The 12,130-nt window shown below is 33.0% G+C and overlaps 1 protein-coding gene across 2 annotated transcripts in view; it reads left to right on the top strand.

Annotated features, from left to right (window-relative positions):
- The window catches only part of NSD (Nuclear receptor binding SET domain protein), a 442,610-nt gene extending 431,363 nt beyond the window's left edge, over positions 1-11,247 (top strand). For both annotated transcript variants that reach the window (XM_090392494.1, XM_090392492.1), the window contains exon 17: positions 10,572-11,247. In XM_090392494.1, coding sequence (XP_090248620.1) covers positions 10,572-10,783 — 212 coding nt within the window. In that variant the 3' untranslated portion in view covers positions 10,784-11,247. The remainder of the gene's footprint in view (positions 1-10,571) is intronic.
- The last annotated feature ends 883 nt before the right edge of the window (positions 11,248-12,130 follow it).

The raw sequence follows: 12,130 nt of genomic DNA, 5'->3' as shown, positions 1-12,130 counted from the left end.
GATATACATCTTAAAAATAAATGTTACAGATTTTAAAAATTTTCTATCTATGCGTTTTTATGGCTAACTATTTTAAAAAATCACTCACCAGAATGAAATAATTTAGTTACCCATTTGAAACATTTTACAAATTATTTTTAATGGCATACTACACTATTTCCTTGTACACTATGTATACTATGTTCCAAATTTTTACCGCCAAAAATTTGTCTGCTATAGTACAGCCACAGATTCGAGACCCCCTTCGACACTTCTGCACATGTCACAAAAAGGAGAATCCATTCCGATAATAGGGTAATCAATCCTTTTTCTGGGATGCGTTGTTTATTATTACACGTCGGAAAATTAACTTCTCTTTTATGATCATTGTGGTTTTTAAAGTGGTAACTATTTTGCTTGTATAACAGTTGGGAAATTTTATGTATAAAGCATGTGATTTCACATGTTGGCGACCAATTCGTACGTCCTTCATTTCTTTCTCCCCTTCAATGATAACGTCCAAGAGTTAATTAAATCTCATTCTGAAGAATTGAGTGATTCCAACCTGCTAAATTCAGATGCACAGCAGGAAGATCCTGAAGAATATGAAGAAAATTTAACCACTGATAGTCAGCCAAAAGAGATTTCACAGAAATAATTTGAAAATATTTTTCGTACAATCGAAGTTTTTAAGCAGCAATGCTTAGAGGCTGACCTTGATGAAGAGAGAAGCAGTAAAATTTGCAGAAGAGTAGAAGAGGCAATAGGGCCATACCGTCGGTTGCATGAAAAAAAAGAAACAAAATGCCCACCAAACTACGTTAACTCAATTCTTTGTTAAGAAGTAGAATAATAAAATTATATTCTGAATATACAGTCATACCCCGACTTACGCGAATCCGGAGTTACGGGATTTCTTATATGTACTTATTCCCGCCCCACCTCTAGTCATATCTTTCAGGCGCCAGCTGCATTCGCCAGTGTCTCACATGCTGTGAACAAGCACTGATGTGTTTCGTGCAGTCTCCATTCATACATGATTTTTATAGTCTACAAACCTTGTGATTGTTTAATGTTATGTTCTTGATAAAAATTTTATCACATAAAAAATAAGAATGTTATCCAAAAGAAGCAAGTCCGATTCTTCTACAGCTAGCAAGAAAAGAAAAACATTGACTTTGGAAACAAAACTGAACATTATTAAGGATTTTGAAGGCGGAATGAAAATTTGTGGGCTAGCAAAGAAGTTCAATCTACAGGAATCCACAGTAAGAACAATCATAAAAGAAAGGTTTACAGATTTTGGAGGACCTAGATTCTAACGAGGAACGAATTGTAGCCACAAGGCAAGGAATAAAAAAATCATTAGCTTGCTATGAAGAAATTTTGCGTGACAAGAAAAAGACATTATGCCGTCAGACGAATCTATTAGACTTTATGAAACCATCGACATCGAAATAACTTTCTTTTTTTTTATGTACGAAAAACTACAATTATGATTATATTTCTTAAAAAATATAGGTGTTTTTGTAAACCTTTGGTCCCAATTGTATGTTTGTATATATAAATTACATGCAAAATTATACCCCGAGTTACGCGAATTCGACTTACGCGCTTTTTGTTGGTCCCACCTACTGCATAACTTCGGGGTTTTACTGTATATATATATATATATATATAATAAAATCCCCCATAAAACAAGGTGAGGATTGGACATTAGGTTAGAAGTCTAGTTGGTTCTCTGCATTTTTTACAATGCTATTTGGAATTGTCATCCCAGTTATTTAGCTTTGCCCCTTAGATTATCCCATTGTTAAGTCTAAGGTTTTGAAACTCAAATGACAAGGAATGGGAAGCAGAGTATATAATTGGTGAGATGTCTTGAATTAGGTAGAATGATAAGTGATCTGGTGTGTGTGTGGGGGGGGGGGGGGTTGAAAATGGACCTTTAATTTAGGGATAACATGGTTTTACAAATGATATGGACACTGACAGTTAAAGAGGTTATAGTTCCATTGTGTAATACTGTGCAATTAGTTCCATGTATCTGATTTTCACCTGGTTTTGAAAGAAATTAGGATAACTGACAAAGGATCCAGAGAAAAGTGACTAAGATGTTGTTGGGCTTTCTGGAATGCTGGTCACAATTTGGGGAAGTTCTAATTGATTTAGGTGGGGGATTTAAGACATAAGTCTCAGTGTAGAATGGATTACCTGAGGTTGTATATATAATCTTTAATTAGTCAATATATAATCTTTAATTAGTTAATAATTTTGCTTCCTTCTATGTGCAGATGTATTTCTGTCACTCCAAAGGGATACTAAATCTCCCCTATATATGTGTCATATGATCGAGTTGATACAGATAAATGAAATATGTGGTATATGATCGAAAAAAATTATCAAAGTTCAGTATCTGTTTCTAAAACATAAACTGCTGTGTATAGTTACAGGTATAAGAAGAGGAATAAAGTGGAATCTTGTATCACTTTTGATTTCATCAAAACACTGACATACAAGCATATTCACTAGCAATGTATAAAGCAGCTGAAAAGGTTGGACTTAAATATGAATAAAACAGTTCTTAAACTGAATAATAACAAATGTGGTATAATGTTGAGATTGAATGTGGAAATGACAAAAATAGAACACAAAATTTGACAAAAGCAAATGCTGCTTTCAGAAAATTGGATAATATATGGAAATCCTCCAAATATTATAATAAAACTAAAATTAAAGATCTTCAGTAGCAATGTCAAGTCTATATTATTAAATGGATATGAGAAGTGAAAATTGACAAAGAAACAGGAAGCTAAGTTAATTAATTTTCAAACAAACTGTTTGCATAAAATCTTAAAAACATTTTGGCCTCAATGTAGAACAAATTGTGAATTAGCAAAAGGTCTCACTGATGAAATAAAAAGATGCTGATGTAATTGGATAGGACATGTACTGAGAATAGACAGGAGAGATTCCAAGGATAGCTCTTGGAGAGCTAAAGCGCAGCAGAATTACTTGCTGAAGATAGAGTTAACTGGAGAAGATGGAATCTCAGCCTTACATCCCATGAGGCATGAAGAAGAAATGGGTAGGTACAGCAATTGTTCAGTTATCCAGTTGCATTGGGAAATCATTTTGCTTGCTGGTTTTATGTGAGGGTATGGTTAACTGAATGAACAGTTAGTCTGGCATGCCATATGAATATTATTGACAATCTATTCGGACTATGAGGGCTTGAAAATAAGAAATTGCTGTTATGTTATGATTTGTGTAGTGTAATGTACAAAGGAATTGCATTTCACATAAATGATATATAATTAGGAGAGACTCCATGAGACTTAGACCTAAATGATTACATATGCACTGCTTGGAAAGAAGTCAGCATACACCATAGTTTGAGGAACGACCGTGGCACCTACCTTAATAAGATGTAAGACCTCCTTTCACTATGATGATGGCAGCAATCAGTGGGAATTTCAATAGGAGATCAAGGCTCTGTGAAGGCCAGTCAAGTGTAGTGAAATTCATGTCCACAAACCATGCAGCTACAGCAGCCTTATGACACAGTACATTGTCTTGCTGAAAGAGACGATGGTCATTTCTTTCGAAACACCACAAAGTAGGAGGCACTACATTGTTCAAAATGTTCAGATACCCCTTGAAGTTTAGTGCTGGTGGCACCACAAACAGAGATCAGAGGCCAAACCATGAAAAACAGCCATACCATCACATTGCCACCTCTGAATTTCATAGTTGGAGTCATGCACTCAGGTAATGTTCACTGGGCATTTGCTGCCATACCCATCCAACTGCCCAGTAGAGGGGGTAGCATGGTTCGACTAATGGAGGACTTGCATATTGTGGTCCTACCATGGAAACCCATGTTATGAGCCTCAGTGCCAAATGTTTCTGTGCAGACTTGTGTTCCAGTTAATGCACAGAACTCCACATTCAAATGGAAGTTTTGCACATTATCCTTTATTAACCCCCCCCCCTCCCCCACATACACACACACACAGACACACACACGTGCGATTGTTGACCTGGGATGGCCTAATTTTCTGAACAGATAGGCCTGTAACAGTAACCTATCACAATCGTCATCATGCCTATCAAGGATTTAGGCCTAGAGTGGCCTGTTTTGGCCTTAGAAGTCATTGTTGAATCTTTTAAGAGGACGTCCTGGTTTTCTTTTTTCTAATGGCTTGTAGTTTAATGCTTGTTTTGGTAATCTTTCTGTTTTTGTTCTTTGAACATGTTCCATCCATTTATGTTTATATTTTTTAATATTTTCTATTACTGATTCCTGGTTTTTTCTTTTGTGATCAAATAGAGTATACTTAGCAGTTTTTCTCATAAACTTCATTTCAGCTGTTATTAATCTTTGTTTGTCTTTTTGTTTTATTGTCCAGATTTCACTTCCATACATTAAGACTGGTAGTGTTAATGTATTGTATACTTTCAGTGTGGTTTGTTTTTGAACTAGGTTTGGTTTAAATATAGAGTTAATTACACCTGTTATTTTTAAATATTTTGCAATTTTTAGGTTTATATCTTTTTCATTTTCATATGTGATCATACAACCTAAGTAGTTAAATGAATTCACCTGTTCTAAAATCTTATCTATTACTATTTTAGTTTTTACTGAATTTTGTCCTCTAAAGGCCATAGTTTTTTATTTTTCTGTTGATATTATCATACCATAATCTTTGGCTTCTCATTTAGATTTAAAATAGCTTTCTGTAAGTTATCTTCAGAATTTGTAATTATTATTTGGTCATCAGCAAAAAGGAGAGTGATTTTTATTCCATTTTATTATTATTTCATTTAGGTAAATATTAAAAAGAGTTGCTGAGAGGGGGCGTCCCTCTCAGACTCCTTGGTTTATCTTTCTCGTATATGATAGCTTTTAGGATATTATTTGGTATTTGTCTTTCTTTCAATATGTTTCTAAATTGTATTCTCTTCTTTTCTCTATGATTAATTTTAGACAAAAGACCAGGTCTATACATGACCTTTTTAAATCCATTCTGTACTTCTAAAATAAAGTTTTCAGAATATTTTATTAGTTTGTTATTTAAAATTCTGCTATATATATTTTGTAACAGGAATTTAGTATACTTATACCTCTATAGTTTTTAGGGTCATCTTTACTACATTTTTTAAAGATAGGAATCGCAATTGCTTTTTTCCATTCTACTGGGGAATTACCAGTTGAATAGATTTTATTTAAAAATAATGGGAGTCTTTCTTTGAACCTTGTTCCTGCATATTTATATAGTTCTGAACCTAGCTTATCTTGTCCAGGTGATTTTCTGTTTCTTGTTGTATTGCCACTGAAGATGGTCTGCAATTTTCAGACCAAAATATTTGGCTAATTAAATATCTTTCTTGTGTGTACGTGCTTATATTATACAATCTTTGTCACAAGTATCCTTAAAATATCAAATTTTAATCCTTCACGTGAAAAATGCCACCAAAATAACCGGTAAATTAGGAAAACTTTCAGTTATACAAGGTAGGTTACGAGCGAAGATCAATTTTTTAAAAAAATGCTGCGACAACAAGGTTATTCCCAATTTCGCTAAGATTAAAGAAACTATAAAATCTCCTGTAGCTCATAATATTTACCGGAACACCAGCTTATCTTTAATCCGTAACCAACTTAAAGCTGCTAAACGTGATCTTGCTATTAACAGTCATCATATTTCTGATCTTTGCACCTATATTTCCACAAACTTGGATCCACATCTTTCACACATAGTTCTAAATGTGGCTAAATATTCTACTCAACGAGCATATAATAAACTAAGTCAACATCTAAACCGCAAATATGAAGCTCTTTCTTCTAAACAATTCAAGCCCTTCAAAGCTCCAGATAATTGGATTGTCAATATATCCGGACATCCTCTAATAGTGAAACCCTCATCCTTTCAAAAGGACATGATTTTTCTATTGTTGTTCCTAATAAGATACCATATCTAGATTTCCTAGTTAACATTGAACGGAACCTCAGTCATCTAACTAGTGATAAAGCTAATGCTCTTTGCCTAGAAGTCACTTCTCTACTTAAGGCCAAACTTCCTCCTTCCAACATATCTCCTTCTGAAATGAAATCTTTACAGTCCTTGAGAAAAAAACAATCACCTCATTATCACCAAAGCTGACAAGGAGAAAGCAACAGTAGTTATGGACTCTGCAAATTACAGAAGAAAACTTTCCATTTTACTTCGAGATCGCTCCACATATCAAGAACTTGATTATGATCCAACCAACAGACAACTAAAGAAATTAAATTCTCTCCTAGATGAAGTCATCAGTTTAGATAGTGACACAATTGAAAGACTTAAAACTCATTTTGCAAGACCTCCTAGATTTTATGGTCTTCCTAAAATACATAAGATTGACTTTCCTCTTCGTCCAATAGTAGATTGTATTGATTCTCCTACTTACCGTATAGCCAAATATCTAGCTAAATTATTGAAATCTCACATAGGCAACTCTAGTTCCTTTTTTAAAAACTCCTCAGATTTCTTAGAAAAATTGAAAAATATCTCATTGCAATGGTGAGCTTTGATATAGAATCTTTATATACAAATGTACCTCTCAAAGAGACTTTAAAATTACTAGCTGACATCTTTCCAGAAGACATTATAAAACTATTCGATTTCGTAATACACTCTGGATATTTCTTATGTCAAAACAAATTTCACAGCCAAGTAGAAGGAACAGCCATGGGAAGTCCTCTCTCTCTCCTGCTTTAGAACATCTAGAAAAAGTCCTCTTCTCATCTATGTTCCCTCAACCATCCTTTTGGGTAAGATATATAGATGACATCTTTACTGTATGGCCTCACAACAAAGACTCCTTACCTTCTTTTTTAAACAGTATCAATTCCTTACATCATTGTATAAAGTTTACTATGGAAATGGAAAAAAACAACCAGTTATCATTTTTAGACGTTCTCCTCATCCGGTCACCTTCAAATACTCTTACAACTACAGTTTACAGGAAACCAACATTCAGAGGTCGTTATATTCTTAAAGAATCTGCCCATTATTCTTGTCAAAAAACAGAAATCATAAAATGTCTAATCAGAAGAGCCAAAGCTAATTGTTCTACTTCTAATTTTCTACAGAAAGAACTTTACTATCCAACAACACATGAAACTCATTTGCTTTTCTGAAAAGAGTACACAACATCTTCTCGATTCTTATAATCCACCACTAAACAAAGATTCAATATGTCCAATTCCATACATCTCCGGGATTTCAGAACCTATTTCAAGAATTCTGAAGAAATATGAGTTAACAGCTACTTATTCACCTATTAACAAATTATCTTTCCATTTTCCTTCTTCTAAAGACAAACGCTCAACTATGTCTCTTCCTGGAGTTTATCAAATTCCCTGCAACTGCGATCTCTCCTATTTTGGACAAACTTGACGCCCTCTAGAAAAAAGAATCCAAGAACATCAATCCTCCATTCATCACAACAAACCCGAAAAATCTGGATTGGCTCAGCACAGGATAGAAACTACCCACAACATCCTTTGGTCAAAAACTCGCCTCTTATAGATCCCACTATAAATTTGAACGTTTATTCAAAGAAAGCGTGGAGGCCTTACTCCATCGTCCTAACCTGAATCGAAATGGCTGTATATCTGTATCAAAAATCTGGGAAAGTCTAATCAGGATAACTCATTAATTCATATTAATTTTGTTATTTAAAATTATTAATTAATATTTTTAATTCAATCATGTCTCTGCTTAAAAATATTTTCTCTTTAATACTTAGTGATATAACATCACTTGGCTTGTTCTATTTATAAATGATCTATTGTTAGTATTCCACCATGTATTTTAAAACTGTTCTTGTATTGCCACTGAAGATAGTCTGCAATTTTCAGACCGAAATATTTGGCTAATTAAATATCTTTAATTAGCCTTATATTATACAATCTTAATTTTATTTTAACGAGGAAGTGGTCACTTCCTCGTTATTCTTTCATTCCTTAATTTATAATGTTTTTAACTGTTTTGAAAGGGAGTTATGAATCCAAATCATAATTCCTGCTTGTGCTCTTTGGTCTCTGTCAACTCCACTATATATTACATTAAAATTTTCAGTTCTCATGGTTCCTTTTAATTTCTTTTTTTTTGTTTCGGTGATTATTGCTATTTGAAAATTTCTTTCATTTGATATTTGGTATAATTCTATTTCTTTATATGCTGTTCCTCTTACATTCCAGTTTGCTATATGTACTATATTTTGTCGTTTCCATTTTCATTTTAACTTTTTCTATTCCAGGGTTGTTTTCCATAGATTCATTCCGATTACCTTTTTCTGTTGTGTTTAATTTGCTGAACAGATAAGCCTGCAACATGGTAACCTATCACAATGCCTCTTAATTTTTGTCAGTTCCCTTCCCATAGCCATTTCACCCAGACACAGATGCACTGACTTGGGAGCATCATATTCCTCCAATTTATACTGTCTAAAAACATGACTCATTACATGGTACAACGTGCCTTGCCCATGGGGGTGCCCTTTGACTTCTTTCTGAGCAGCGTTTATATATAATGTGGATGAAATGCAATGCCTCTGCATATTTGATTACATAGTGATCTTAATTTTTCAGGCCTTCAAATAACCAGTTCTTGAATAGTTTAGCATGTCCAATGACTCCTCTTCCTCTTACGTTCCAGTTTGCAATATTCTATATTTTGTCGTTTCCATTTTTGTTTTACCTTTTCCATTCCAGGGTCGTTTTCCATAGATTCATTACCTTTTTCTGTCGTGTCTAATTTGCTGAACAGATAGGCCTGCAACATGGTAACTTATAATTAACTGTAAATTATATGAAATTAAAATCAGTTATCCTCACATAGCTAATTTCCAAGTGCAACTGGATAACTGCAAAACCAACCTATTAAGTTTTTTTTTAATTTAATGAAATATAAGATTGCAGGCGTAGACTTCTGTGGCTAATTGGTTCAAAAGATATATTTCGGTGATTACACCACATTTTTTATTATTCAGTTATGCAAAATACTGAAATAATAGTTCCCAACAAGTTTCGTAAATCATAGGATTTACATCTTCAGGGGGGTAAATAGTATAACTTAAAGTTTAAACAAGAGAATTAATAAATACAAATCATAACTGCCTGGCTATTCATAAACTCAAAAAACAATGCAGATATAAAACGTTATCGACTTTGAACAATACTGGATGATGTCACGTGTTCTTGTTCATACATTCCGAGCTCAGATTGAGGTAATAATATTAATAATAATAATAATAATAATAACTGAATAATAAAAAATGTGGTGTAATCACCAAAATATATCTTTTAAATATAAGATGTTTAATAAAGCTTGAATTTAATGTCAGTTCTATAGTTTTTGTATGCTTGTCAGTTTGTTTTATGGGGGATTTTATTATATATATATATATATATATATATATACAGTAAAACCCCGAAGTTATGCAGCAGGTGGGACCAACAAAAAGCGCGTAAGTCGAATTCGCGTAACTCGGGGTATAATTTTGCATGTAATTTATATATACAAACATACAATTGGGACCAAAGGTTTACAAAAAACACCTATATTTTTTAAGAAATATAATCATAATTGTAGTTTTTCGTATATAAAAAAAAAGAAAGTTATTTCGATGTCGATGGTTTCATAAAGTCTAATAGATTCGTCTGACGGCATAATGTCTTTTTCTTGTCACGCAAAATTTCTTCATAGCAAGCTAATGATTTTTTTATTCCTTGCCTTTTTGCCTACAGTTCGTTCCTCATTAGAATCTATGTCCTCCAAAATCTGTAAACCTTTATTTTATGATTGTTCTTACTGTGGATTCCTGTAGATCGAACTTCTTTGCTAGCTCACAAATTTTCATTCCGCCTTCAAAATCCTTAATAATTTTGAGTTTTGTTTCCGAAGTCAATGTTTTTCTTTTCTCGCTAGCTGTAGAAGAATCGGACTTGCTTCTTTTGGATGACATTCTTATTTTTTATGTGATAAAATTTTTATCAAGAACATAACATTAAACAATCACAAGGTTTGTAGACTATAAAAATCGTGTATGGAGACCATGCGAAACACATCAGTGCTTGTTCACAGCATGTGCAGCCGGTGCCTGAAAGATACGACTAGTGGTGAGGCATGAAGCGGGACGGGAATACGTACATGTAAGAAACCGCATAATTCCGGATTCGCATAAGTCGAGGTATGACTGTATATATATATATATATTTTTTTTTTTCCAAAAAGGGGAAAAAAAAGTATTGTTCCCTACATAAAATCTCTGCAGATGTACATATATGTTCATCTGATCTTATATTGTCCTTACATAAAAATTTCTGTAGATAATGACAATATTTGCCAAACTGGTAGAAATAGTGTACAAGTGTAGTTTTGGTATATTAATGTTTTAACATATGAGTATATGTTCTCTGTAATGGGGGGGGGGGGGAGCAAGAGTTCACGCTATGTGGTTTCTGCATATGTCACAGGTATTCATGTGTATGTTTGTATGTAATCTTATTTTTCTAATCAACCGTCCCCATTTACTTGCAGGTCGATGGGAGTGTCCTTGGCACCATTGTGATGTATGTGGTCGACCATCATCAGTTTTATGTTCCCAGTGTCCAAACTCATTTTGCAAAGATCACAACTCCAGTGATAATGTGCAGTTATTGGATGGTCAAGCAATTTGTAATGAACATTCTGACTTTCAAAATATGGATGGCATTGAAGACCAAGTTGTCACAAATGAAGAACTTCAGTAATTGTATAGAAAACTTACACTTTATATTGCTTATTTTATGTTACATGTTTTTAATTTGTATCATGCTCTTGTACATGAGAATGTGTGTGTGTGCACATGCATACACACATGCAGATGAGAAAGAACAATTTGCATGCTGACTTCCATATAATGGAAATGACACACCTATACATGCAAGCCTTTAAGTTTATATGAGAGAAGAAAATTTAGAATGTATTCTGTACTGAGAAATTAAATATAAGATTAACAGGCCCTGTTACCTTGATTCTATTAGGAGCATTTCACAGAAGACAGAATATGTGGAGTGACTAATTTTCACTGTGAGATGCATACTGAATGCAAAAAATATTTCTTAATAGTTTCTCATTACAGCTGAGAAATGGGGAAATCATTCACTTAAATGGACAGATTTGGTACTTTGTGTATGTTAAAAATGTATTAGTAAAATAGTTATTAGACCAAGCATATTTTTGTATCATTCTTTATTCTCAAACTGCATACAGTTCTGAATATTTCATGCCTCAATTTTGTAGTAGTTTCAATTTCCAAAACATTCCATCAGCATGTGTTTATAATCATATTCAAGTTATATATGATTTTTCTTATAAATTGTGTAAGCAGGCATATCTAACTTATTTCAAGTGTCAAGTATGGTTTGTCAGGCCAAATTTATCTCTTGATATGTTAACTGGTTTTCACAAGAATTCTAATGTAAAGAAGAGATGTCTGAAATGAGGGATACTTAAAGAAAATAAATAACTCTTCATAATTAATTTAAAAGTTTTTTTTTTTTTTTGAAGTTACATTGTTTACATATAATAAATGAACCCAAAATTATTTAATCTGTATATTGAACAATTTTCAAATGAATTGTGTAGGTCTATATTTTTGACAAGAGAAATGGAAATTTCATACTATATTACATTGTGGATACATTTTAAACCAAATCTGTTGTAGATTATTTTATTCTTTATTTATTTATTACTCAGAGACAGTTTAGAACAATTTGACCACGATTTATGAAATCGCTTGTTTTTTTTGGGGGGGGGAGTATGAATGCCTTCATTTCAAATGGGAATGACCTTTGCACATAATCTCATTTTGTAATGATCGTCGTCTATGATTCTTTCACATGAACTTATAATAGAATAACTAGTGAAACTAACATGGTTTTATCCATCTTAGTTGGCTTTAATATCTTAAGAACCATCTTAAGATTTAAATATCATTGTATAACTGAAATTATTTGGGAAAAGAAAAGTATTTGAGTGTGTAAACATATACCATTTTCATTATTAATTTTAAGCATAACATTGTATTTTTTCCCTCTCCAGAAACTAATAATACA

This window comes from Typopeltis vanoorti, chromosome 5 (genome assembly GCF_054136105.1).
Source record: "Typopeltis vanoorti isolate ZY-2024b chromosome 5, IOZ_Tvanoo_1.0, whole genome shotgun sequence".
NCBI lineage: Eukaryota > Metazoa > Arthropoda > Arachnida > Uropygi > Thelyphonidae > Typopeltis > Typopeltis vanoorti.
This window is presented reverse-complemented; position numbering and strand designations above follow the sequence as displayed.